This window comes from Phyllostomus discolor, chromosome 3 (assembly GCF_004126475.2).
Source record: "Phyllostomus discolor isolate MPI-MPIP mPhyDis1 chromosome 3, mPhyDis1.pri.v3, whole genome shotgun sequence".
Taxonomy (NCBI): domain Eukaryota; kingdom Metazoa; phylum Chordata; class Mammalia; order Chiroptera; family Phyllostomidae; genus Phyllostomus; species Phyllostomus discolor.
The window spans coordinates 112,981,559-113,007,171 of NC_040905.2; the positions used below are offsets into that span (position 1 = coordinate 112,981,559).

Sequence of the window (25,613 nt, forward strand, 5' to 3'; positions counted from 1 at the left end):
ACAAGGGTGAACAAGTTTAATGAATGAACCTCCAGGACAGCATTTTAGCTTCAGGCCATCTGTCCCAAGCAAGCAACTGCACAATGCCTCCTGACGCAAGCAAGGTGCAGAGCCAGCTAGACTACGTTTCTTGGGGGGCTCCACGATGTCCCAGCTCAGATGGCCCAATCAGAGGGGAACTGTGTACATTCTGTAGAGGGGTCCGCCACTCACGCATAGGCACCCAGTGTCTATGTCCTATCTGCCAATCCAGCCCCAAGCCCAGCCAAGGAGACACTGTGCTGAGCTAATCATCTCTTGGGGCAGTTTGGCGGCCAACTGCAGCCCCACGCGCTACCCTCAGCTCAGGGGCGCCCCTGTGCCATGGTGAGGTAGGAAGACAGGGACAGGGCTTGGATGCAATCAGCATTGCAGGGGTAACTAGCCAAATGCTGCAGAGTGGGACTAGCTCAGGGATGGCAGATTCAGGAGCTGCTGTAATAGAGTGAGAGAGAGATGAGGGCCTGTAGCCAGGAATCATGGGAAAGAGGAAAAAGGGCTGACTTTGATTTGGTGGGGTAAGAAAGGAGAGTCACAGATGACTTGAAAGTTTCTGCTTTGGGTGACTTGATGGTTGGTAGCTTTGTGGAGAGAAGATCTCTTGCTTCCTCATGAGTTTGCTGTTTTTTCTAAACTTTCTAGGGAGATGCTTTAATCACAAGTGAGTGTGACATTGCAACTGTGGTACATACTATAGAGAAGAGACACATCATGCTGTGAAAGAGATTTCACTTGGCCAGGAAGGCCAGGGAACCCATTTTCTTCTGAGAAGAGCTGGAAGCTGCACAATGACTTAGAGTTTATTGTTTGGACACTTCTGGAAAGGGCAGTGGGCTGACCTCTCTAATGGAGAACCTAACAAGGGCCTCAGCTAATGTGTCAGTTGATCCCATGTATAGTAAGCTTTCCCTGTTCACCTGTACTGTCCCTGTTTCCTGGGGAAAAAAAAAAACAGCCATAAACTAGAGAACCTAGGTGCCTGACCACACCCTACAGACAGAGAGAGTGTGCCATTCCCAGGTCCAGTCCCAGCTGGCGTGAGGCTGTCCCTCTAAGTCATAGGATGGCGGCAAAGTTGGGTATCCTGGACCTCCCCATTCCCCTGAACTGGAAAGACTCCTGATAAAAGATGCCATCTCTGGGTGGGAATCTGACCTGGAAACCCATGGTCCTGGTCCTGAAACACTTCATGCTCAGCTCCTCCACCCAGCCAGGATGAATAGTCCTTTGGGATACAACTGTCCTATCCCATCCACTTGCCTTGGAAGGTCCCTTACTCTCTAGTAGCAAACTTCCCCAACAAAAAGGACTTCTCCTTGGCTCCAATATCCCTTTCCTGAGGGTACATATCTGACTTCTGGTTGATCTATGACCTTCGATTCTTCCCAATGCTGGATCAGAGAGGACTCTCACTGTTCGCTTCTAGAACAGAACCTCTTTACCAGGGAATCATCCTGCTCAGTGCACTATATGCCTGAAAACTAGATACACAGGGGCATCTGGGTCTCCAAATGTTTTATTTCACCTTCATTCTGAAAACACACTTCCCAGTGGGCTCCTCTGTGCTGAGGAGTTAAGACTGACAGATTTTCACAAAGTCTTTGTGTGGGGCATTTTGGAAGCTATAACAGGATCCCCCTCTTTCCCAGTCCCCTGCCCCTATCCATCATCTCTCCAAAGTATTCACAGAAACAACCAGGGCTCCAGAGGCAAGGACCTGCATGACTGAAAGTCCAGCATCTTAGAACTGAAACAATGAGGACAGGTCCCAAATGAAATGTTGTACCTTGTAAAGTGGCAAGTTCCCCATCTGTACAAATTTCTAATGGGAACTTGGATGACAGCCTATCTGGGTATGGTAGAAGGATCTATGCAACAGCTGGAGTATGGATAATCTTATTTTTTCATCCAGCAATAGACTGTGATTTTAAAAAGGTTTGTAAAGAAGAGTGTGGGGTTGTCAGAGGCAAACTTGATCACCTTCCCAGTTTTGCTGTGGGGCTGGCCTTGCCTGGGACAGCCTTGACCACTGGTCCACACTTCCAGTGGTGGCTGAAGCAGACCCACGAGAGCCACCCTGACCAAGGACCAGGCCTCTTGAGGGATGAGGTATTTATACTCCATGGAGCTTTTGCCTTAGAGTGCCAAGAGACAACTTGGATCCTCTCATTTAAACCTTAATAAGTTGAAGGAATAGAAAGGGGCACTAGATCCAGGACTGGATCTAGGCCTGTCCAAAACCAGAGTTCATTCACACTTGGTGTTATGGTCAGAATGTTTGTGTCTCCCTTTGCCCCCACCACACTTCACATATTGAAACCCCAACCCTCAAAGATGATGGTATTAGTAGGTGGGATATTTGGCAGCTACTTAGGTCATTAGGGTGGAGCCCACGTGAGTGGGATTACAGCCCTTGCAAAAGAAACCTCAGAGAGCTCCCTCACCCCTTCCATCGTGCTCACGTGACCCAGAGAATTCAGCCTGCTATGAACCAGGAAGAGGGCTCATTAGAATATGACCTGATCACACTAGCTCATTGATCTTAGATTTCAAGCCTCCAGAACTATAAGAAATAAATGTCTGGTTGTTTATAAGCCCCCAAGTCTGTGGTATTTTGTTCTAGCAGCCCAAGCAGACTAAAAAACTTGGCTACACTGAACTATCTCCAAACACTCCTTTCTTAGAGTTTTGCAAAAGGTAAAACCACTGCCTTAAAACCTCCCTCAGGGTATTGTTTTTGGCCTGAACACCCACACTCTGCGTGAACTATACGTCTCTGCAGTATCACTTCGTGGGCTCTGCCATTTCCTAAGAGTATGTCACTCTCAGAGTCTGTCACCTCAGACCTTCCCTCCTGACGATGAAAGCATACTGCTCGTGTCTTCTCCTGACAAGTCTGAATCCTTAGTACAGGTGCCCCCTACCACCCCTGCCAATAGACATGCCCATGTCTGATGCCCATGTTCTCACACCTCCTAGGGGAACCCAGATGAGCTCTAATTTGTAACCTACATCTTCAGATGTTCTTCCCTCCTTAAAGCTGATCCTGTTGGGGACACCCTCCCTCTGCCACTCTGGTCTCTCCCATCTTCTAGAGCAAAGGTGTCAAACTCATTATCACCGGGGACCACATCAGCCTCAAGGTTGCCTTCAAAGGGCCAAATATAATTTCAGCTCCTTAACAGTTAAGGAGTAGTTACATTTATACAGTCCTAAAATTATTTCAGCCCTTTGAAGGCAACCTCGAGGCTGATGTGGCCCCTGATGAAAATGAGTTTGACAGCCCTGTTCTAAAGCAAGCCCGTCCCTAAACCTCTACACTTATTATTGCTTGCAGGTGTTCCAGAAACACATATGACACTACTCTCATAAGGTTGTATGGTTTCTAGGCCTTCTGACAAGCTTTTCACTGAGTTTTTGAAATTAATGTATTTATAAAAAGGAGCACATTATTGACAATATCCAAAAGAAGGAAACAACCAAGGAAACAACCACAATATCCACTGACAAATGAATGGTTAACAAAATGTGATCTATACAATGGAATATTATTCAGCCCTAAAAAGGAAGGAAATTCTGACACATACTACAACATGGATGAGCCTTGAGGACATTATGCTAAGCAAAATAAGTCAGTCACAAGGACTGTATGATTCCACTTACATGAAATACCTGGAGTAGACAACTTCATAGAGAGAGTAGAATGGTGGTTACCAGGGTTTGGGGAGTAGGGAGGAATAGGGACTTGTTATTTAATGGGGACAGAATTTAGAAAGATACAAAAGTTTTGGCCCTGTCCTCACCAGGTTGCTCAGTTGGCTGGAGCATCGTCCCACAGGCCAAATGTTTGCAGATTCAATCGCTTGTCAGGGCTCATATCTCGTGGATTAGACCCCCGGTTGGGGCATGTACGGGAGGCAGCCAATAGAAGTTTCCCTCTCTCATATTGATGTTTCTCTCTCCCTCCTTCTCTCTCTAAAATCAATAAACATATCCTTGGATGAGGATTAAAATAAAAAATTCTGGCCCTGGCTGGGTAGCTCAGTTGGTTAGAGTGTCATCCCAAAATACCAAGGTTATGGGTTTGATTCCTGGTCAGGGAATATACAAGAAGCTACCAATGGATGCATAAATAAGTGGAACAACTCTCTCTCTCCACTTCCCCCTGCCCCTTCCCTGTTTCTCTCTCTCCCTCCCTCTCTATAAAATCAATAAATAAAATTTAAAAAAGAATTATCTTTAAAAAAAAAGTTCCGGAGATGGATGGTGGTAATGGCTGCACACAACTGTGAATGTGTTTAATGTCACTGCATTGTACACTTATAATGGTTAAAATGGTAAAGTTTAGGTTGTGTATATTTTATCACAATAAAAAATAAATAAATAAACCCAATGGTGGGGAAAAGCAGCAGCATAAGGATTATGGAAAAAGGAGGATTCATCCACTTCAGGGCACCTCTCTCTAGGACACCAATTTTATTCATAAACAGCCCTTTGGAGAAATTCTCCCTTTCCAGGACTTTGCCGTGACCATGGTATAAGCAAGTGCCAAATCCCTTGAATCCTTATGGCCTTTTTGTCTACTCTGGGCACAAGTGTTTGGATCTGCAGAACTGACAGAGTTCAAAACGCTCAGTTTTACATGAAACATAATTCATACTTCCTTTTATATGACATTTCCCAAAAAAACAATATGCTTTCACATACACATGTTCATTTTACCAGTCATGTAAGTGGAGGAAAAAGACTTGGCGAATCTAAGTGACACATCCAGGTCACGGGTGTGGCGAATGATAGAGCTGGGAACAAAGCCATCCCTTGGTCTTAGCTTGGTACAAAGTCCATTCCTCTGGTTTTTCTTTGAAGCTGTCTCAGATCCGACTAAACCCAAGTCGCCCCTGAGGCTAAGGTAGGTACTTGGGGTTCCTTTAGCTGGCTCTGCTCTTATCTGGTCCCAGATGAGTTTCCGGATCCAAGAATAACATTTGGAGAGGTCTGCCTCACACTCCTGTTTCACTGGCTATTTAGGAATTGTGACTGTATTGTTCACGTTTTATTTTGGCAGGTGGCAGTTGCTTTAAAGAGATGTATTGCAACTGTGCAAAAAAAGGTATATTACAGCAGAATGGGAGAAAATATTGGCAAGTCATACATCTGGTAAGGACCTGATTCCAGAATATATAAAGGACTCCTACAACTCAACAAGAGACAATAAAAGGGCAGAGGTTTCGATTATCCACTTCTCCAAAGAAGATACACAAATGGCTAATAAGCATGTTAGAAGATGCTCAGCATCATTAGCCATCAGGGAAATGTAACTCAAAACCACAACAAGATACCACCTCTTATCCACTATCATGGCTATAATAAAAAAAAGATAAGTGTTGATAAGAATGTGGAGAAATTAGAACACTCACACACTGCTGGTGGGGATGTAAAATGAAGCAGACCGTATGGAAGAGTCTGTCAGCTCCTAAAATGGTTAAATACTGAGGTACCATATGACCCTCCTAGGTATATACCCAAGAAAAATGAAAACACATGTTCGCAGAAAAACCTGTACATGAAAGTTTATAGCAGCATTATTCTTTTTTGTTTTGTTTTGTTTTACTAACTCCTTTTATAGCAGCATAATGACCAAAAAGTGGAAACAACCCCAATGTACATCAGCTGATGAATGGATAAACAAAACATGATTATACAATAAAATATTAAAATATTATTCACCCATAAAAGCATATAGTAACGATAATTTCTACAACATGGAGGGACCTTAAACATATTGTGCTGAATAAAAGAGGAGGGTGCTCAAGGGGCACAGGGTTGGGGAGTGACTGCTAATGGTGATGGGGTTTCTTTTTAGGCTATTGAACATATTCTGAAATTAGATTGTGGTGACGTTTGTGCAACTCAGTGAATGTACATAAATATTAAATTATTGAATTTTATGGTATGTGAATTACACCTTAACAAAGCTATAATAAACAGCACTTCAGTTTTAGAAACATGGGAGAAATTTCAACACTGTCTATTGGATGGTATTAGGGAGTTATTGTTCATTTTGTTGGGAGTGACAATGGTATCCTAGGACAGGTTTTACAAGTCCTTGTCTGCCGTAGATGGAAAATGCTTTTCAGAGAGCTCTGCCAGGTCCAGACTCTCCTTCCTCACCTGTGCATGTGTGCTCCCCCATTTCCTGTCTCTCTGAAGGTAACAGGACCAAATTACCTGAATAGGAGTCATCCCACCCCAGCATGGGTAAGTACAGGGCAAACCCAGAAAAGATAGTAAAACTTTCAGGCTGCTCCATGGGAGAGGGCTGTGCACAAGAGGAGAAAGATTATTTTCTTACATGGGTAGCTGACTGCAGGCCAGCAGGTCAGTCAGTGTTTTGTGCTGAGACCCTCTACTGGAACCACACATGAGTGAGGGAGATGGGGAACCTACATCTGAAAAACTGAGTAGATTACAAATGTTGCTGGACACTTAGGAGACTTCCTCCAGGTCTTGACACTCACGGGCACTCATCACCTTATCTGCCAAAGGAAACCTGGGCTAGGTCAGGTGAGGCAGCATCGCCTTTTGGGAATGAGTGCTAGTCAGTGTGTAGGTTTAAGTATGCCTAGAAGTTGTCCGAGAAGACTTTGCAGAGCTGGTAACTTGTGAGATGAGAGAGAGAGAGGAGGGAATGGGGAGTGGCAGGTCCTAAGGGCAAAGACTTGGAAGGCAGGGGCACAGGTGTGTGCACCAGACCCTGTGCTGTAAGGAGGATCGCAATATTCTTGGGAGGGGGGTGGGTAACAACAGCACAAGCCACAGCCCTGCGGTGACTGGCAGTGACTTTAGAATATTGATGCTTTGGGAGCAATGCTATCTACCCATTTTCTGCTTGAGGTAGTGTGCACCCATCTACCAAAAGTTTTCTCTAAACTGAGAGGTCAGCTGGCTTGCCCAGGGTGACTAAAGATTGTACACTGACTGGATTTTAGTTTCCACTTTGACAGTTAAGGGATGGGATTAGATGATCTCTCAGGCCTAGTTCTAGGACTTTAACATTTTATATATTTTGTCATTTCTAGAAACTTCATTTTGGCATAAGTTATGTATCATACAATTAACTCATTGTAATGATTTTTAGTAAATGTACTGAAATAACCCAGTTTTAGAACATTTTCATCATCCCATTTTGTTATTCTTAAAGCTACTGGCTTAAGTAAGAAAGGAGGATAGTAAGGATTCCCTTTGACTCTCCTTAGCAGTCTACCTCCACTACTTGCTTCTTGTTGTAGCTTTTCCCTATTGCTTGGGCAGGGTGGCAGCAGCAACTGTGTAGATCTTCTTTTCCTAAAACAAGGGTGCTTTGGTATAAAGAGATCCCTCAATATGCGTGTGTGTTTATTTATTTTGGTAAAAGCACTGTATAATTATCTGGAAACCCTCTATTAGCAAACATGTTCATGCTCTCCCTTCACGCATCCTTTGTTATGAATAGCTAGAAATTACAGAAAAAATAGTAGGGGATTTATATGCCAATGAACTTATGCTTTGACATTCTTGTGGCTCACCCATCTTTATTACAAAGCATATGCATGATAAAGATTGTCGGGTATGACAGTAAATATATAACTATATATAGAATATACCTTTGAGGATAAATAAAGCAGTTCGGGAAAGATTGAACATGGGGTGGGGGCACCTGCAGGATCATCCTGATTCTCCCTTAGTAGTTACACCCTGCTCTCCAGCAGAAACCCCAGTTCCCTTTCAACCAATACTCAGACCTGCCATTTCTTCACCTTCAACTGTGTATGGTCATGTCCCCACAGCTTCTTCTGGAATTCTGCAAAATGTACACCATCATTCCTCAGGGACCTCTTGCTTTCCTTATAAGTCACACAGATGGTGATTTACCATAAATGCAAGTAAGGTGAAGGAGAAACACAAATACCTTCCTTCTGAAAAGAAAGACCAAAACCCTGCTTTCAGTCCCCATGGTGAAGTCTGTGATGCTGGTGAAGGTTTGAGCTCTGGCGAAAGCTTTTCCCACACTGGCTGCACTGGTATGGCTTCTCTCCAGTGTGGATCCGCTGGTGCAGTTTCAGAGTTGATTGCCGCCCGAAGCAGTTCCCACACTCTCCGCATGTGTAGGGTCTCTCCCCTGTGTGAACTCGCTTGTGTCTTTTCAGCTCTGAATTCCATGTGAAGCTTTTCCCACAGTCATCGCATTTATAAGGTTTCTTCACTGAATGGGTCGGCTGGTGACTAAGATGTTGTAAACGATTGCTCAGGCTTCTTTTACCTCCTTTGCTTTTCTTTAGCTCTCTCAGTGGATGGCTTTTTAGGTTGCTGATATATTCCAGTTCTCTGCAATGTCTCTGGAAGTGAGTGAATGGCTTTTGAGCATTTGGGGGACTGACTTGCCTCCGTGACAACCGGGATTCATTCATATTTGCCCCTCTTGGTTCAGGACTCTGCAAACCATTCCCTTTGGATCTGCTTGGTGACACTGCACATGGTTTTGCTCCTTTAACTCCCTCCTGTTGTGGATTCTCCTTGTTCTCACTTTTCATTCTGGGGGCCTCTATAATTAGAAAGAAATACGTTTCATTTTCTGGGCTTCAAAAAAAGAACCTCAGCAAAGAGTTATGAAATATACTATAAGGTTTTTCAAAGTGTGGTCCTCTATTGGCAACTTGTGTTAGACTCATCTGGGGCACTTGTCAAACAAGTAGGCTGCTGAGTCAGAATCTCTGAGGAGATGGAGTGGGAACTGGAAATGTGCACAGTTAACAGCCTCCTGGTGTGATTCTGATTTACATTAAATATAGGAACCAAGCTCTTCAACCCTCTCATCCTTCCTAAATTTAGGAAAGGTTTACGAAAGAAGAGATAGGGAAAAGAAAAACCTTAGAGAGTTGGAATTTCAACACTGCAAATATACTCTCTCTTCATGGACACTCAGAGACCACCACCATCTCTACAAATAATGGTAAATCCAGTGAATGTGGAATTTTCTTTCTTTATAAAATTGCCAGCATATGTGTTTGGAAACTGGAATATGGGTTAGATGTGCATCCTATTTACAGAAACCACCTAACTTGTGACCACCAGGACTGAGAATCAAGATGGAAATGAGCTGAAATGGTCTGTGGGCAAGTAGAAGATCTAGAACTGTGCTATCCCATAGAATTTCTGAGGCGGGCAGCATGTGTATGTGCATGCACACGTGCATGCACACACTATTCAATATGGCAGCCACTAGTCACATGTGACTATTGGATACTTGAAATGTGACTAGTGTTGACTGAGCAACTGGATTTTAAACTTTTGATTAATTTAAATAAGCAGCCCACAAAATTATGGTCAATTGTTTTCCAATAAGGTTGTCAAGACAATGAAATGGAGACAGAACAGTATTTTCAATAAATGGTGCTGGGACAACTGCACTTCCAGATGCAAAAGAATGAAGTTGGATTCCTGCTTCACAACATATATAAAAATTAACTCAAAATGGATCAAAGATCTAAATGTAAGAACTAAACCAATCTCTCTTTGAACAAAACACAGGGGTAAATCTTTGTGACTTTGAATTAGGTGATGATAATTTAGGTATGTGACCAATAACACAAACAAATAAACAAAAAAATAAATAAGTTGGACTTCATTAAAATTAAAAAACATTTGTACTTGAAAGAATACTATTAAGAAAGTAAAAATACAAACCACAGAATAGGAGAAAATACTTGCAAACTCTATATAAGGATCTAGTATCCAGAATATGTAAAGAATTCTTTCAACAATAAAACGACTAACCCAATTTAAAAATGAGCAAAGGATCTGAACATTTCTCCAAAGAATATATCCAACTGGCCAAAAAACACACGAAAGGATGTTTAACATCATTAATTATAAGGAAAACAACTCAAAACCTCCATGTGATACCACTTCACACCTAAAGGATGGCTATAATCCAAAAGACCAACAATAACAAGTATTATCAAGGATGTAAGGAAAGTGGAATCCCCATAGACCATTGATGGGAATGTAAAATTGCACAGCTGCTTTGGAAAACAGTCTGGCATTTCCTTAAAAGGTTAATCGTAGGCCCTGGCTGGTGTAGCTCAGTGGATTGAGTGTAGGCCTGCGAAGCAAGGGGTCATCTGTTTGATTCCCAGGCAAGGCAACCATGCCTAGGTTGCAGGTCAGGTCTCCTAATGGAAGACACACCACAAGAGGCAACCACACATTGATGTTTCTCTCCCTCTATTTATCCCTCCCTTCCCCTCTAAAAATAAATAAGTAAAATCTTCAAAACAAAAAAGTTAATCATAGTTATTGTATCACCCAGCAATTCCATTCCATACCCAAGAGAAACGAAAGCATGTTCACAGAAAAACTTGTAAACAAATAAATATTCAAGTAAATAGCCCAAAGTGGTAACAACACAAATGTCCATCAATTGACAAAAACATCCATTAATATACTATCATTTAGCCATGAAAAAGAATAAGGTACTGACACACGCTACATCATGGATGAACCTTGAAAACATTATGTTAAGTGAAAGAAGCCAGTCACAGAAGATCACATATTGTATGATACTGGACAATGAAATGTCCACAATAGGCAAATCCAGGGACAGAAAATAGGCAGTGGTTTCCAGGAACTAGAGAGGGAGGGATGGAGAGTGACTGCTAGTGAGTATGGGTTTCTTTTCAAGGTTATAAAAATATTCAGAAACTAGTGATGGTTGTACAACTTTGTAATTATGCTAAAAACCACTGTATTTATACTAAAACTCACACTTTAAAAGGGTGAATTTTATAGTATGTGAATTATACCTCAATAAATACAATTTAAATAGTTGTATGTGGCAATTGTGTTAGTCAATGCAGCTCTGAAAGAAGGCACTGTTGGATATTAGGGATGAAAAGCCTGAGAATGCACTCTCTCAGGAATCAAATGAAAGGAGATAGAGAATGCACACATATCCACTTACCTCTGCTGAGGCAAAAGGGAGTATGGGTGGTCCACTTTATTCGGGACCATGAAAGCTACATATATGGGGCAGTTCTCCATTCTTGAGTTCTGAGAATAATCAAACCTAAGAGTTTCACTGAATGTAGCAAATATGAAGGGATCAAGGCTCTAGCCTCCTTGTAACTAACTTCCTACTTCTTCTGAAACCCTTTCTTCTCTAGCCTGCTGACTGTATCGTGTATTCACATCACCAAGACTGGCTAAAGTATCTCTGTCATTCAGTTTTAGTGATCACAGGGCTGTGAGGAATAGGGTTGGCTATGATCCTGGCATTGTACCAGAGCTATGAAGGGAAATGGACACAAAAGTTTAAAGCACAGCAAATACTACAGGAGAAAGAGGCAGAAAATAATATGGAGTGGGCTTTTTCCCTAGTGAAAAGAACATTCTTTAGGTGCTTTCTAAACATGGGACCATTTTAAGTGATGAAACTCAGCTACATCTCGCATGGAAGTTCATCAGTGGTCATATTTAGATCTGTCTACTATAGGAAGCTCTGAAAGGGATGGAAAAGTAGGCAGTAGAATAGTCCTATCATATAGTGCATTGCCAAACAGTCATTAACAGAAAATAAATCATACTTCTTATGTGTAGCATCATTACCATTCTTCTTAGTGAAATCTGTTCGGGAACAAAGATCTGTCACATACAATATTAAAAATAAACCCAACACCTGGTGTACGGCTTTTCAGAACGACGAATGCTTTGATGGAGATAAAAGACTGATGAGAAGAAGAGAGGAGGCACAGAGTATTTACCTGTCCCAGCCAATTTGGTGGGTGGTTCCAGAAGGAATGGGGATTTTTCCCAATGATGGGGGCTAAGCTCGTCCTGAGGTCCTGCCTGGGAAGGCTCCTCCAGACAAGTTTCCCTAGGATATCTCCTAGGAGTTTGCAATTGAAAGTCTGGCAGTTCCTGTTCTCCAAGCTGAGATCCAGTTTTCTCCAAGAGCACCTTCTGCCCCTGCATGCAAACAGCCACCTAGAAACAAGCCCCATTAATTAGAGTACAGCCAGAGAACTGACTGAAGGCAGCTTGACCTCTCTCTTTTGACCCCTTTATCCTGGGAATTCCTGAGAACAGCATACAGGTCAATTTTGACAGACACTGCTGAAACTCTCAAAGGAGGCACAGGGAAGGACATGGAGAATAACCAGAATGAACCTGCTTTAAATGCTTGAGTGGATACTCCTAAAGCTTGGGCCTTGCTCAAGGCCTGTAGTCAAAGTCATCAGAGAGCAGGCACAGACATTAGGGTTAGCCATGTCATTGGCTCTGCAAGATTCCCACCTTATGCCCAACTGTCTTCCTACCTCTGAAAACAGGCTCTGCAGGACTGGAAAGTAATGCAGTGGGGACCATTAAAAACCACTTTTAGCTAATAAATTGTTCTTCCCAAGGTCTCCTGGTAAGGACATCCAAGTAATAGCAGGGGTTTAAGAGGAGTGCCCCACTCCTGTTCCCTGCTTCCATTCCCAAAGCACATGGTTGTTTGCTTCCTGCTTAGGGCTGGACTTTGGTTTGACTTGGGGGGTGAGGGGTTGGAAGGAATATTAGCCAAACGAGCTGTGACTTACTGATCCAAAGGTAATATGCAAGACAATTCACTGGAATAAGATCCAATGAAGTTCCCCCCAAACCAAATTCCTACCCAACAGGATGACAATAAGAATCCTAGTTGTAGGAAAACTTCAAGAGGAATGGATAGGCAGAGATCTTTCAGCAAAGAATCAGTAACCTTACTCTATCTTCTACTTCCTCATTGGAGTGCCAGTGACTGGGTTTTTGAAAACCTGGTACATCCGAGGGAAGGAGGGCTGTACCCAAAAATAGAGGCCAGAAGACATGTTTGAAGTCATTGGTCCATTTCTGGGCTCTATCTAGGGAGGGGTCCAGAGACCAAACACTACCCGGATGAAAAAGAAATCCTGGGGACCATTAGAGAAGACCCTCCTTACCCACTGCTTTGGTCTCTTGGCTGCTCTGTGAAAATCTTCCACCAGAGTCACCATCTCCTTGCTGTTCATTGGACATCGATGCCTGACCCGAGCCTGGATCTCTGGGGGCAGGATGTTCAGAAACTGTTCCAGCACCAATAGCTCCAAAATCTGCTCCTTGGTGTGCACCTCGGGCTGCAGCCACTGCCAGCAGAGCTGTCGGAGACGGGAGAGTGCCTCTTGGGGTCCAGACACCTCTTGATAACAAAACCGTCTAAAGTTCTGACGGGACACCTCAGGATCCGGGCAGTCTTTTTCCGGAGGTGCCCCCCGCTTTTCTTCTAGCTTTGTTATGATGTGTCTCTCTTGCTTTGAAAAGGAAGCCTGAATGTGGGACTGAGAGCTCAAAGTTATCTCCATCTTAGCCGCCATTTTGGGGCTCAGGAGACAGCCTCTTTCTCTTTGTAAACAGCTCAAGCCTAAAGGATCATGGCTTTGGAAAAGTCTTTCCAAATGCTGGAAAGATGCTAGAAATGAAGTTCTTCTGAGGATGTTGAGGAGAGAATGCAGATCGGGTCTAATTAAGTTACCCCAATATAAAATTCCTACCCAAAAGGACAGGGCCTTCTCATTCGTTGGCCTTGACCCCAAACTCTTGAAGACGACACAGTCCCCAGCAGTGGAAAGAATCTATCTTTCCGTCAGTTTCTAGAACTGTCTTGTGAAGGGGAAGTCATAACGTCCTAAAAGGAAACTGGGGAAAATACTGCTTTTATTTCGGCAATAAGCACACGGAGTCTCGGGGGTGGGGGGCAGGATGAGCAATATGATCTAAGGGGCTGACAGGAATCCCTATGAAAAGTTCAAGCTGTCAGCCAGGTAGCCTGCACCAACAGTTCGGCATTCTGGTTAGGCAGACCTCCGGCATCTCGCCTACAGGATGATCTCAGGCAGGCCGCGGCACATTCCGGGGGTTGGGAGTTAGCGAAAGCCTCTGGTGACCGAGTAGGATGGTTGGAGGCACAGTGGCAGTTCGTTCCAGAGGATCCGAAGGCCCAGCTGCTCCAGCCTCGTAGAGTGCCAGTCTCGGGCCCCAGGCTTGGCAAAACTCCGCACTTGGCTCAACTTCCTGGCCGAGTGCAAGCCCGGGCTGGCCCCTGGTAAGACAGAGTCGCCGACTGCCCCACACCCTGCGCCCACCTGCAGCGGACTCACCTCTCAGGGGACCAGGATACCAGAACCCAGGAGCCAGGGCTAGGGGCGGGGCAAAAGTCGTCGCTCTTCGCCGACACTCCCACTGACTGCGGAGGAACTACGCCACGGGAGAGCCCGCCTATTCCCTAGAGGGATTGGCTCTTCGAGGGCAGTTTCTCCTGCCTATTGGCTGCAGTATCTGTCGATGCTGGTGAGAACGGTGCCTAGCCGTCGTAGTGCACCCCGGGAGTTGTAGTCCGGTGTCAGGGCCTGAGAACACACCAAGGCAAAGAACACCAATACTGTGGCAAGCGCGCTGACTTACGGGCCTGGCGGCTGAACAAGTTTGGAGAGTCGTGAGTGAGTGTGTCTGATGAGTGCCCTACTTGCTCCAGGCCGGGGGCTCGCAGCTGGGCCTCACACCGGCCTGGGTGCCCTTTGCCGCTAGAGTCTTTTCAGGGAGGTCGGGCCAGGCCCGGGAAGCTCTCTCATGCTCCGCGGTCACCTTTCTGCGCCTCGGTGCCCTCGGTCCATCAGAGATAACCAGCCCCGGTTCCGATCTGTGCACCCGAATACGGACTCCTTCTGACCTTTGACTCTGACCGTCTCATCCCCTCTCGCGGCAGCGGGAGCCTGTGGGCGTTTTCCAATGCCTCTTCAGCCACAGTACCAAACCTTAGCATCCAGTGCTCTAGGAGTACTCACTGAGTGCATCCTTGCCGAGTGAAAGTGAGTCAGTCTGGTCCCCATTCTCATCCTGCTTTCCACTGAGTGGTTCATCGCTAGAGGGAAACTCGTTTTTGAGAGACTGGAATTTTAAATTTAAGTATGAATGGAATGGGATGTCAGAGTTCCAGAGGAGTGCTGGCTCCGCCTTCTTCATGCAACTAGCATTTATTGCCCTGGCTGGTGTTGGCTCAATGGATTGGGCATCGTCTTGCAAACAGAAGGGTTACCAGCCCTGCTCCCACACAGGGCACATGCCTGGGTTTGGGGCTAGGTCCCTAGCTGGGGGTGTGCAGGAGACGACCGATTGGTGTTTCTCTCCCTCTCTTCCTCGCTTCCCCTCTTTCTAAAAATAAATAAATAAAATATTAAAAAAATAAACTAGCATTTATTATTTTGGATAAAATGCAGGTGTATATAAACGTGTAAGGTAAGGAGGTGTATGAGGTCTGCTCCTTTTTTGTTAATAAGGACTGTTAACATCATCTTTGATTCCTCTATCTCTAGCCCCTACTGCCACACTGAAATGTAAAGAGAATATAAATGCAGTTCCAGTTCTTTGGAAGAAAGCCAAAACAAATCTCTTTTTTAAAATTCCTGTAAACAGGCTTATCCCTTTTGTGGAAGAGAAGTGGAATGTTGAGTGGGACATAATTGAAGATAGTTCCAGTCTTATATCTTCCCAATTTAGCAATTCACAGGAAACTCAGAACTTCTCCCACCCTACCTGTGTGTAAAATCTCAGAGAAGAATTTTGACAGGACCAGCCTTTTTCAGGTACCCACTCCTGCAGTAGGTAGATGAGTATTGTAATGATGAATAGCCCCACCAGAACCAATGGAATAGAGAGGGGCACTTTCAAAAAGGAAGATGCAGCTGCTATCAGAAGTGGGGAAGGAATGCTGGGGAGGGGACCAACATACAGCTCACCATAATAGTCATTTATCATCCAGATTTTATGTGATAGTGGTGGTAGAGAGGAGGGTGTCACAGTAATAAAGAGGTTGAGAGACACTCATATACTATCATCTTCAGAGAAGGTGGCCATTGGGAAGGTGGGCCCAGGCTTTTTGAGGGTGGGAAAGGGTGGGGACAAGACCCAGACATGGGGACCATGAGAAAGAACAGCTGGACTATACTGAGTAGTTTGAGGAATTCCTTAGCAGAGAGAAATCTGGCTGGGAGAAAAGTTAGGTTTTTTGATATTTCTAGTGCTTTGGGTCCTTGGCTTGGATTGTTGGGGGAGTAAAGGATAGAAATAAATCTCAAGAAGCAGAGGGAAGGAATATGGACTAGTTTTATGCTATGTTTTTTCCATTCTCTCTTCAAAGTTGAGCCTTTTCCAACTGTGATTCTGCACATCTGCATCAATCTCATGTCTCTGATGCCTTTCATCGGTGTCCAGGAGAACTGCTTCCTGACAATACGAAAAGAAATGGAATTTAATCCTCAGGGTGGAAGTGGCAACCAGTAAGCCAGTTCATGAAGTGACTGATGGCTGCAACAGAGTCCCCAAACACACCCATCACCAAGCAAGGATTCCACACGAGGACAGAAATCAGCTCTTCATAGCAACAGCCTTGACTACGAAGCTTCTTCCCACTAATGATTCAGGCAGTTCTGATGTCAGGAGGTAAATGGCCCCCTGTGAAGCTTTTAGCACACTCTTGGAACACAGCTGAGGCCTTAGACACACTCGAAAGAGCAAATCCTGGAGCTGCTGGTTTTGGAGCAGTTTTTCACCATCTTGCTAGAGAAGATCCAGACCTGAGTGCAGAAGCTGTGTCCAGAAAATGGTGAGAAATTTGACCTGGCTGGTGTGGCTCAGTGGACTGAGTGCTGGCCTGTGAACCTAGAGGTTGATAGTTCAATTCCCGGTTACAGCACATGCCTGGGTTGCAGGCCAGGTCCCCAGTTGGGAGCATGCAAGAGGCAACTGATCCATGAATCTCTCACCCATTGCTGTTTCTCTCCCTCTCTTTCTTCCTCTCTCCCTCTCTCTCTGAAAGTAAATAAAATCTAAAAAGAAAATGGAGAGGAAGCTACAGCCTCTGGTTGAGGGTGTACAGAGAGTAGCTGGGCAACAGTTGAGAAAAGGAAGCCAGAATCTTCTGGTTTTGATGATAAGAAGTTGGGGTGAGGAGCACAGGAATCTAGTTACTGGTCACTCTAGCTCTATGCCATTCACCAAAATACTCGGTAGCTTGAGTTGGTCCTGTGCCCTAAGTCTATGGGAAGAATTTCACATTCGCTGAAATAACTTGGACATTCATACATTTAGTGAATGTTTAGAGTCTCTAATTAGAGTAAAAATACTCAACAGTTCTCTAAAAAAAATACTCTCTGCATGCAGCCCAGGTTGACTATGAATGTGGCCCAGCACAAAATCGTAAATTTACTTAAAATATTATGAGATTTTTTTTAAGTGACAATGATATGCCAGCTAGTAGGGGGGTTATTTTTTATTTTATTTATTTACTTTTTATCCTCACCCTAGGACATGCTTATTGATCTTAGACCAGAGACTGAACCCACAACCCAGGCATGTGCCCTAACTGGGAATCGAACCATCCACCCCTTAGTCCATGGGACAACATTCCAACCAAGTGAGCCACATTGGCCAGGGCAATATTGGGGATTCTATATTGAACAAGACAGGCATGGCGCCCGGCCTACTGGATCCTGCATTCCTTGGAGGACACAATATGCAAATGAATAAAGATACTTACAGATAAGTGCTCTGAAAGAATGAGCAAGGTGATCTAATAGAGGATGACTGTGGGGGAGTCAGGTAGTGGGGCACTGTCCTCAGAGGGGATGTTAGTGCTGAGATGTGAGAAGGAGCTGGCTATGCCTGGAGCAGAGAGGTGAGCACTGCAGCCCTAGGGCACAGCACATTCCAGGAGCCTCAGGTGAGGTGGACCATGATGTCTGATAAAGAAGGGAGGGTCTGTGGCTACAGCTTTCAGAATCTAAGAGAAAAATTATATGAGAGAAAGTGAGAGAGGAAGGCAGGGGTCATGTCATGCAGGGCCTTTCAGTCTGTTAGAGGATTTTGGGTTTTATTCTGTGTGCAGTGGAAAGTCACTGAAGAGTATTAACAGGGATGGAAGTGAGGTTACATTTAAAAAGATCTAGTGGACTTTTTGTAGAGAGAAAATGGATTAGACTTGCAGGGGTGTCCAACCCATGGCCCATGGGCTGCATGCGGCCCAGGATGGCTGCCAAGACAAAATTGTAAATTTACTTAAAATATTATGAGATTTAAAAAATGTATTATGAGATGTTTTTTGTGATTATGTGTCACAATGTATTTAATGCATGGCCCAAGACAACGCTTCTTCTTCCAGTGTGGCCCAGAGATGCCAAAAGCTTGGACACCCCTGGAGAGGGTCCAGCAGCAGAGAGGATGCAGGGCAGACAGTTAAGCTGTGATGATAGTAGCTCAGAAAGAGAGAGAGAGTACAGAGAGAGAATGAGCAATGTAAGGGATCTTTTGAAAGTGGAATGGATTGCACTTTGTCATATATGAATTTGTGGGGAGAGGAAATGGTAATAGTGCTGAGATCATAGGAGCTTTCTCAAGAGGAAGCTGACACTCACTTCCAACAAATGTATCACTTTTAGCACTTCTGGTATGTCAGGCTCTGTACTAGGTGCTTTCATATTAATGATTGGTTAAAGTGATTGAGACCAAATTCTATTCATTTTTATTTTACAGTGGCCCTGAGAATATTTCTCTTCTGCTTCCCTATGTGTCACATTCTTTTCTAATGCTACTCTGAGGGGTTGTAAAGTGCAGCTTAGGCAGGAATGCGTCATGACAGATGATGAAGTCTGTTCTCGGGACCTGGATCCTGGGAAGGACTTGAAAGTACTCTCAAAGAGACAGCCCCTTTGGGAGCTGCCAGAGAATCACTGAGATCCCATCTGAAACAGAGAGTTCATCCTGAGAAACAGACTTTGAAGGGGTCCTGGAGCTCACGCCAACCACCGCAGGAACAGCCAGGAGGTCAGCAGAATCCTGCGCCCTCACCTAAGGTGGGCAGGAGCAATCATCTGTGGGAAATGCAGGTCTGAGCTTGAGTTTGCCCCTGGGTTCCAGATTAAATGCCTTTGAAATATACCAAAAAAACAAGACTTCAAATCAGTTGATGGTAATAGCACATAAGTAGGGTGGAGATCCATTATGTGTCAGCCAAATTCTCTTTTATTACAATTTAATTCTATTATTTTGTATCAGTTGTATTAAGGTAAATAGGTTTACAGTGACCTTCTGCAGTTCTTTATGTATTTAAAGACATTGAATATACCACCTGCCCATCCAGCTGAATCTCTTCCAGAATACATTCCTCCCATTATTTTTGTCTTTCTTCCAAAGTTCTATTTTTTGGTTTTATTTGTCTCAATTTTTCCAAAAAATTTAATTAAAGAAAATTTTTCTTAATTTAGGTGAAATTCACATCCTATAAAATTACCCATTTAAAAAAATATTTTAAAATTTATTTTTAGAGAGAGGGAAAGGGAGGGAGAAAGGGGGAGAAACATCAATGTGCTTGAGAAACCAAGCACACCCATTCAGTGGCCTCTCACACATCCCCAGTTGGGGACCTGGTCCACAACCCAGTTGTGTGCCCTGACCGGGAATCAAACCTGCAACTTTCCAGTTCACAGGCTGGCACTCCATCCACTAACTAAGCCACATAAGCCAGGGCTAAAATTAGCCATTTTCAAGTGAACAATTCAGTAGCATTTAATACATTTAAAATGTTATACACTCACTACTGCTGGCTGGTTCCAAAACATTTTATTCCCCCACAAGGAAACGCTGCACCCATTAAGCAGCTGATTTTCATTGTTTCTCTGTGGATTTGCTTGTTCTGGACATTTCATAGAAGTGGAATCCTATAATACGTGACTTTTTTGTAGCTGGCCTCTTTCATTTAGCATGTTTCCAGCATATATCACTACTTGATTCCTTTTCATGGCTGACTCATATTCCATTGCATGGATAGACCAAGGCTCTAAATATATGAATCTCTTTCCAAGAAGCACTACAGCTCCATACATTTCTAGATAGCCTAAAGACCACCGCTGCCTTTTCTGTTTAATTGAAAGTTGCCATAACAAGTTGCTAAATAAGTTTTGAAACCTAGCGCATCTGTATATAACTCAAATCCTGGAGGAAAACTTGGTATCTTCATGGTGTTTAAATTGGCAAGCATCTGTTGATGAAATGGATAATGGAAACTTCTAAGAAGTTTATTTGCCTTTGTATTTTTTTAGATTATTTATTTATTTATTTATTTATTTTTAGAGAGGAGAACGGAGGGAGAGAGGGAGAGAAACATCAATGTGTAGTTGCCTCTCGTGCGCCCTCTACTGGGGACCTGGCCAGCAACCCAGGCATGTGCCCTAGACTGAGTGTGCAACCAGCAACTCTTTGGTTCACAGGCTGGTACTCAGTCCATGGAGCCACACCAGCCAGGGCTGCTTTTGTATTTTTTAAGTAATGTAAATACTCTCTTTGCCACTCAGCATTTTTTTTAAATCCTTGGGAAATCTGTGCTCTCTGGTGTGTGATTTCTGAGGCTCTGGGGTCTGTAAGTTGAGCGGGGGAGGGCAGGGCTCACTGGGTTCCAAGTCTGCTTCCTTCACTCACCATTCCCATAGGCTGCTCGGATCCTAAGTGTTGGAACTTCCAAATGTCATCTGAAGGTTCATTAGTAATCATCAAAATGAACCGTTTCCTTTGAAGAATTCTTGAAGGTGGGGATCTGGGAAAGAATATATTATCTTGGTCTGAAATAAATAAAAGGTCTGAGATAAATAAAAATACCACATTACTATGGTATTTTTAAGAGCATATGATTATCTCTAGTATTTGGCTACAGGACATTCCCTCCACTACCACCATTATTAAATTTTATTTTATTTTTATTTTAGAGAGAGGGGAAGGGAGAGGGGAAACGCACAACATAGACATGTGCCCTGACTGTAAATCAAACTGGTGACCTTTTGGTTCATGGGGCAATGCCCAACCAACTGAGTCACACCAGCTGGGGCAGCCCCTCCTCCAACACATACAATTATTGTCTTAAAATTTTTCTTTTGATAATATGTACATATTTCTTTGGGAATGAAACTTTTTTTTAAAGCTATTAAGCAAAGAAGAGTCTGGTGAAATAAACTTTTTCACACAATGAGGCCACTGGCTATGAAAGTCTTCCTCAGGCTTGAGTGTGCATCATACTCATCTGGGGACATGTCAACACAGATTTCTAGCCACCACTTCCAGACTTTCTGATTCAGTAGGTCTGAGGTGGGGCCCGGGAATATGCATTTGTGACAGATTCCCAGGTGCTGTTGATGCTGTTGGCCCAGGGACTCCTCCACTCAGAAACTTCCCTTATGTGGAAGCCTCTCTCTAACAGTGGATGTCTCTCCCCCAGCCTGGCTTACTCCACAGGCAGCCAGGAACCATCTCCAAAAGAGGGGTCTTTAAGACCAGGAGACAGGTGCTATGCTTTGTACTACTGAGACCCACATGAGTTGTGGTTGACATTTTTGGTTTCTTGAACTTCCCATTTCACATTGCACTGACTCCCATTCTAAAACTCATTCTTTCCCAGAGATGTTAGGCTTTTATGTGGTCCATTGAGCTTGTCCTCAGTTGTTTTCTTATTCTGTCCACCCTGGCATCATCATATGACTGCTTACCTACCCCATCCTCCCCTCGGAGGCCTGACCACCCTGGCCTTGCTTTGCCTCTGACCTGATGACTATGGTGCTATCTCTGCCCCACCTCAAGGCCAGAGCACTGCTATTTTACCAGTAGCAGCAGACCCCAGTGTTATACAGGGGCCAGTCATGTGTGAGCACAGAATTGTATCCCTCTGTCAGGAAAGACAGACACACCCTTGACCTATACAGAAGGCCCTCTCTGCTGGGGTGTTACATAGAAGGATGGCAAACATCTTGCTTGGTAAGGATCTGTATTCCCTCTAGGTCCACAGTGGAGGTGCTCAGTTGTTCAGAGAAAGGGAGAGTTCAAAGAAACTTGAGAAGGAAGGAGACAAAGGCAGTGGGGAGTCTGTTAGGTCGAGGAAAAGAAGGAAAATACTGAAAGTAGGCAAGAGAAATAAAGAAAAAGAAGACAGAGAAAGGAAGACCCAGAGAGACACACACACACACACAGAAAGGAAGACACAGGGACGGACACAGAGACTGAAAGAAAAGGAAAGCAGTGGAGTCAGAGGTCTCATGACAGGGATGGACAGCATGTGTGAACAGTGACAAGGGCAAGGGAGGGGCATGAGAAGGAAGGCAGTGGGGACAGAGAGTGTGAGAAGGTCAGTGGCAAGAAGGGGAAAAAAGATGGGAAGAGAAACACAGGAGACAGAAATCAGTGAGGGCACAGACTGCAAGGAACAGATGAAAGATGAACGAACATGTGCTCACACACTGAGCTGTGATATCCTGAGTGACAGAGGAGATTAACAAAATAACCCAACCGTGAGAGTCCACTTCTATGCCCAGGTACTTCAACAGGCACCAAGAGCCCTTTGTCATTCTCAGGACTGGTCACTTCCCTTCCCCAAATCAGTTCTGCCCCGTGTGGGCTGCTCCTCTTAAGAGAAGCCTCCCTGATGATCAGATTCAGAGACACTCTCCACAGCTGGCTTTGGCCTTGATAACCCCTCCCTGCTCCTTTGCGTGCAGGGTTTTCCATTCATGGTGTGAGTGTCATCTCTGGGCTGAATCAGAGTAAACACACAGGACCCCAGATGTTCACTGCTGCAGAGTGAAGAAAAGTTCTGAGTTCCTACTGAGAACTCTGAGTCACAACTGAGACTGGAGTTGAAGCCCATGAGACACTAGCAAAGGGGGAAGAGAAAAATAAAGAGTGATGCACAACAGCCAGACTTGGTGTATGGAAAAGTAGCAGGTATACCCTTGGCCCCTAAGGAAACCAGGACTTTCCTATCTGTTTTCAGAGAGCCTTGGTTTCTACAAGAAACTCCAGTGTATCATCAGAGCCATCAACTCTATGGGGAAGTGGCTGAGCTCTTCTGTTAACATTTCCCAGAAGTGGGTGGAAGTAGGCAGAAGTGTCCTGTGATCAGCTCTTCTCTTCTCGGAATCTCTGCTTCCCTCCAAGACTCGCCTGTTCACCAGTTCCTATTATGTGGCCCCACCTGCTCAGGGATTCCCACCACTGTGGAGACAGGTAAGCAATGCCCTAGGGAAAATGAGTGGGATTCAGGATAATTAAAGAGATATAAAAAGGGCAGCTTTAGTAAATACACTACAATCTTTCTCAGTTGGACAGGATGGTTTGCCTTCTACGTGATGGTAATCAGTTCTGGCATAGTTTCAGAAGCTTGTATGTTGGGCTGCTAGAACCCTGCATTGAGGTCTCCAGTCCTTTCTGATTTGACCTGTGTTCTTTGTCCTGTGGTGCAGGTATGCACTGGATATGCACTGGAGTGATGAGAACAAGACACCCCTGGCCACTCTCAGTAATTGTTTCATAACTGCAGAGCCATCAGTAGAACTACAGGCTGTGGGGGAATAAATCCAGGAGCAGGGTTTCCTGGGGACCCCAGAGCAGGGTCACACCAAGTTCAAAAGCCTACAGTCAGGTTACTGCAAAGTGAAGAGAGGTCACGTGCCTGAGCCGCGTATCTTTCATGAAACATAGATGCCCTTTCAAGCTCCTCTGCATCTCCTGTGGCAAGTGATGCTGTTTCTGGCCAAGAGGAAGTGACATGGAGTCTGGAAAGCTGAGTCAGCACAACTGGGAGGCCACAGAGGTTGGAGAAGGTACTGCTGTAGATGGCATAGCCAGGCATGAAAAGGACTTCAGGGTTCCTGGCCAGGAAGTTAGGGGAGCTGACCTGCCAGTCCTGTTTCCAACAGGTTGTAAGACTCTTGGTTCTGGTGGTCAAAGGATGGGAAAGTATACTTAGAAAGGGTTGTTTTCTGCTCCTGGCTTGTCTCCTTCTTGATGAGTAACATGCACAGGTAAGGGAGCTTCGGTTTTCATGCAGTTTAAGGGTGATTTCCCTTGTGTTTTAGAGCCCTGATTTTGCATTTGCTGGTCTCTTTAAGAGTCCACGTCCTTTTTTCTGATGCAGTTTCACTTCCTTTGCTTCCCTACATTGCCCAGTTAGGCCTCCAGCCCAGACTCTTTCTGCTTCCTCCTTTCATAACCGAAGTCTGTGCTTGCCAGATACTCAGAAATGCTTTATTCTTCTTTCAGCTGCCCAAACTGTGGTGGCCTTTTAAGATTCAGCTCCCAGAAGTGAAGCCATCAACAATTGTGAACACACCTATAGACAGATGGGCAGTTGACACAGAGCTCCACTCTTTGCTTCAGTTTTGTCATCATGTCAGAACATCCAAAACTTACAGAATAAGAGAGAAGCAGGGAGATGTCCAGTATATTTACCAGTGACCACAAATTTGGAGCTAAAAAGTATTACAACTGGAAAATAAAATTGGGGCTTTTCCTTAGCAGAAGACTGAGGCACTACATGAAGAATTCAATGAGGTATTTCTTCTTTATGGTAGTTTAATTGTAACTCTTTTCTCATTCCATTGTTTTCCTTCTCCAGAGTCCAATGTAATTTTATTCTTTCAGGTTTTGAGATGCAGAATGGGGTTTAAAAGGAGAATCTGAAATGGGATGATTCAGAAGAAGTGGAAATGAACATGGCTTCACAGAGAAAGTCTAGTGGACAAGTTTTTTGCCCCACTGAACTAAAAATGTTCTGGGAGGCTGAGCCAATGTCAAGAAAGCAACACAGACATTGTCCAGGGGAGAGTGAGGAGACAGCCCCATCCCAGGAGAGGATGAGTCACCAGAGAGTCTGGACTGAGGAGAGAAGCCTTGGACACGTCTCTTGTGTGGGAGAAAATGCTCCCAGAGTTCTCCCTCCTCTTATCACCAGCCAGCCCCTGAACTGGAAAAAGCTCCTAAATGTCACAGATGTGTGAAAAACTTTACCCGAGGTTCTTATCTTTGTTGACATGAGAGACTCCACACATGAGAGAAGCCTCACAAGTGCAGTGGGTGTGGGCAAGGATTCAGTGAGTGCTCCCACCTCACTGCCCACCTGAGGACTCACACAGGAGAGAGACCATACCAGGGGGGGAATGTGGGAAAAGCTTCACCCAGAGCTCCAGCTTCATTGTCCACCAGAGGATCCACACTGGAAGAAGCCTTATTAGTGCACTGTCTGTGGGAAGAGATTCAACAATAGTTCCCAGTTTGTCAAGTCCACAGTGTGAGAGACTGTACAAGTGTGTCCAGTGTGGGAAAAGCTTCAACGACAGACCCAACTTGACTGCCCCCCAGAAAATCCACACTGGAGAAAAGCTATACAAGTGCCTTCAACATGAGAGAAGCTTCACTAAGATCTCTGCCCTCACCCCCCACTGGGATACACATTAAAATGATATATCAGAGGACAGGAGAGATGTGCAGTGTTTGTAGAAAACTAGACACATCAACTCTGTGTTTCTTAGAGCTTCCCTCTGCTGTGGAGAGTTCTACTAGCCAGTCCCTGGCTTAGCAGTAAACTTCTTGACTATTGGATCTCAAGAACCATGTCCAGGAATAGAAATCAGCCTACAAAAGTAGAACTCTTTCTATTTCTGCCCGCAACTTCA

At 44.5% G+C, this 25,613-nt stretch overlaps 1 protein-coding gene across 2 annotated transcripts; it reads right to left on the reverse strand.

Annotated features, from left to right (window-relative positions):
• Nucleotides 1–5,903: 5,903 nt before the first annotated feature.
• Nucleotides 5,904–14,628, reverse strand: ZNF174 (zinc finger protein 174). Of its 2 annotated transcripts, XM_028510633.2 has the most exons (3): nucleotides 13,038–14,365; nucleotides 11,838–12,060; nucleotides 5,904–8,620 (listed from the first exon to the last, which is right to left on the reverse strand). In XM_028510633.2, exons 1-3 carry the CDS (start codon nucleotides 13,446–13,448, stop codon nucleotides 8,022–8,024), a joined length of 1,233 nt encoding a protein of 410 aa, XP_028366434.1. In that variant the 5' UTR covers nucleotides 13,449–14,365; the 3' UTR covers nucleotides 5,904–8,021. The 2 variants fall into 2 exon arrangements, with proteins under 2 accessions (XP_028366434.1, XP_028366441.1); XM_028510640.2 differs by lacking the exon at nucleotides 11,838–12,060 and having other exon boundaries at nucleotides 8,488–8,620; nucleotides 13,038–14,628.
• Between the last annotated feature and the right edge of the window lie 10,985 nt (nucleotides 14,629–25,613).